Source organism: Echinops telfairi, unplaced genomic scaffold (genome assembly GCF_000313985.2).
Source record: "Echinops telfairi isolate 266 unplaced genomic scaffold, ASM31398v2 ScPeMD7_37;HRSCAF=141, whole genome shotgun sequence".
Classification (NCBI taxonomy): Eukaryota; Metazoa; Chordata; class Mammalia; order Afrosoricida; family Tenrecidae; genus Echinops; species Echinops telfairi.
In genome coordinates, this window is record NW_022103935.1 from 625316 (window position 1) to 628070 (window position 2755).

At 55.0% G+C, this 2755-nt stretch overlaps 1 protein-coding gene and 1 non-coding gene across 3 annotated transcripts in view; both read left to right on the forward strand.

Moving 5' to 3' along the window:
• RPLP2 (ribosomal protein lateral stalk subunit P2) overlaps positions 1-1294 on the forward strand; it is a 2626-nt gene extending 1332 nt beyond the window's left edge. Inside the window, exons 3-5 of one of the 2 annotated variants that reach the window (XM_004717170.2) lie at positions 386-434; positions 1009-1107; positions 1182-1294. In XM_004717170.2, the coding sequence (XP_004717227.1) occupies positions 386-434; positions 1009-1107; positions 1182-1258 (225 nt within the window). In that variant the 3' untranslated portion in view covers positions 1259-1294. The remainder of the gene's footprint in view (positions 1-385; positions 435-1008; positions 1108-1181) is intronic. The other variant, XM_045290449.1, reaches the window with a different exon arrangement.
• LOC115869698 lies at positions 474-610 on the forward strand. Its single transcript, XR_004046332.1, has one exon. It is a non-coding gene; the product is annotated as a small nucleolar RNA SNORA52 (small nucleolar RNA).
• Positions 1295-2755: the final 1461 nt, after the last annotated feature.

Consider the following 2755-nt stretch of genomic DNA (forward strand, 5'->3'; position numbering starts at 1 on the left):
TAAGCCCTTGGCATCAGCTCCTCATTTTCCCCCTCCCTACTCCCCTCCATCATGAACCCTTGATAATTTATAAATTATTATTTTGTCTTATGGTACAGTCTGATGTTTCCCTTCACCCACTTTTCTGCTGTCGTCTTGGGGCATTTCTGACCACATTTCCTTGTTAGTAATGATAGCACCCTGTGTAACTTGTTGATGCTACTCCCCGGTGTCAGTTCACAGAGTTGGTCAGTGTTGAGCTCCAGTGAACACTCACTACCTGGATATGGTCACAGCTGAGCGGCTGAAAGGAGCAGGTACCCTTTGGGCCCGGCTGCCAGTGGCTGGCTGCTTCCACTTGGTTGCTAACTTTGGCACCTGCGGTTATCTGTGGTTCTCCCTGCAGGTCATCAGTGAGCTGAACGGGAAGAACATTGAAGACGTTATTGCCCAGGGTAAGTGTCTGTTGTGCGGCGATCCCAGACTCAGCTCTACAGTCCATCCTAATCCCTGCTGGCCAGGCCGTGGCCCACCAGGGTTCGCTTGTGGACCAGATCACCCTAGGAGCCTTGCCCAGCGGATCGGTCAGACTTTTGGTGGCCTCACTCCATGGGCATGCTCCCAGGACAGCACACTAACAAGGAGCTGGCTTTAGGGCAGGGTCTGGGGAGCATAGTTTATGGGATTTGCCCAGGGGTGCCAAGTGTGCCCCTGGCAGATGGCTATTCCCTATCCTCATCTGGCCCTTGAGCTCACCCTAGTGGTGGGGAGCTGGACCTGGGAGCAGCAGCTGGCTGTAAACATGTTTGCTCAACTTCCTGTTGGGAAGATGCTTAGAGGCAGTGTTAGGAGTACCCAGCCAGGCCCTTGGGGAAAGCAGGGCTCCAGCTGAATGGAGAGCAACAGCTAACCTGTCCTGGGAGCCAGGGAGTGCCCCTGCTGTACTGACAATCCCCAACTTCTCAGTGTCCACTCCACTTGTAACCCCAGACTCAGGAAACTTACCTTGGACTCTGGTTCCTCCCTCAGGTATTGGCAAGCTTGCCAGTGTGCCTGCGGGTGGTGCTGTGGCCGTTTCCGCCGCCCCAGGCTCAGCAGCTCCTGCTGCCGGCTCAGCCCCAGCTGCAGGTAGGTGGTGCTCTGAAAGGTTCTCCAGTTGGGGGTTTGACCCTGGGCTCACTGTCCTGGTCTTTTCCCCCCAGCAGAGGAGAAGAAAGACGAGAAGAAGGAGGAATCCGAGGAGTCAGATGACGACATGGGCTTTGGCTTGTTTGACTAACCCTGCCTTCCAAATAAAGCCTTTTTATGTATCCAAGCCACCTGGCTGTGTTCTGCACACCGGGCACCTTGTTCCAGTGGGAGAGCAGAGCTTTGAAGACCCTGGGTGGGGCTTTAGGTGAACAAGGGGTGTCTGGTGCAGAATTATCCAGTCACTACCATCGGCTCCTTTCTAAACCTTCACTGGAGCAGTCTCCCATGGGACAGCTGGTGAGTTTGAACTCACCCAGGCACTCTGATTATGCCGATTCATAAAGACCCTATAGGATAAAGTACAGCTGCTCCTATGGGTTTCTGAGACCAGCTCTTCATAGAAGTAGTGGATAGCCCTATTTTTGCCCTCTGGAGGGATTAAAGATTACTGCCCAACACATAACCAGTACCATGTGGCTTCTGAGACTGAAACGCCTTCAGTTTACCACTGGTACCCCATGTGACTCCTTTCCCAAACTGTCCCGAATGCTCTGAGTCAACCAGGAGGCATTCTTCTTGGAATGTGTGGGAGAGGACGGGCCTGAGCTGCATTATTCCGGCCCCGCAGGGCCCCACCCCACCTCCCCCAATGCAAAGCACGTTTCAGTGATGCATGTTCACCTAGTGGGCCAGGCCCTATTCTGCCATCTGGTCTTCAGCCAGGACTTGTTCTTGGGAGACTCCATGGGGTGTTGTTTATAGGGTGCTGCCTACATGGGCAGGGGCATTTTGAGCCACCCAGAGAGTCTTAGCCACAGGAACCCTAAGGACCAACTCCTTGATAAAGTGTGGCATTAGCAAAGGACAAGTGGGGTGGGGTAACAGGGCTGCCCTTTGCAGCTTGGAAGGGAGGGGTTAGTTTGAGCCCAGGGGCCCGATCGGGTTGGAGTGCTGGGCCATGGACAGTTATCACAAGAGGGGTGGGAGGACAGACTACCTACCCCACCCTGATTCAAAAGAGGAATGGGCCTGGGGCCATCTTGGGGACTGAGCTAAGGGAATCAGGGCTACCTCGGGTTAAGGGCCTGCCCTCTGAGAGTGGGGGCTGGTAGCACCTTGCACCAGTGGGGTGGCTATAAGGTCTAGGGCAGAGGTGGGAGGGGGCCCCCTTAGACTCAGGAGGGGGTTCTCCCTCCTAAAAGCCCTATGTTTCCCAATGCAGACATCAATAGGACTTTCCAACTGCCCCTGGGACCCCCACTGACCTGGCTGACCCCTGAACAGGGCAAGTCTAACATTTCCCTCCCAGGATTCCAGGAAGTGTCCCGTTCTGGCTTCAGATGAACCTTCCTGGTAGCACAGTCCCAGAGGGAGGGGAGATGTACTCAAAACAACTGCCTGGTGTGGAAATGGGGGCAGAGGTGCCATGGCCTTGCTGTGTTCACTGCCGACTGGACCACTTCTTTCCGTAGCAGATCCTGGGGCGAGGACCTCTGGTGGGACTCCGCCACCCCTTGGACCTCTGGGTCTGCCTCAGTCCCCTGTCGCACATCACCTCTCCTACCTTGAGTAATATCGGTCATGC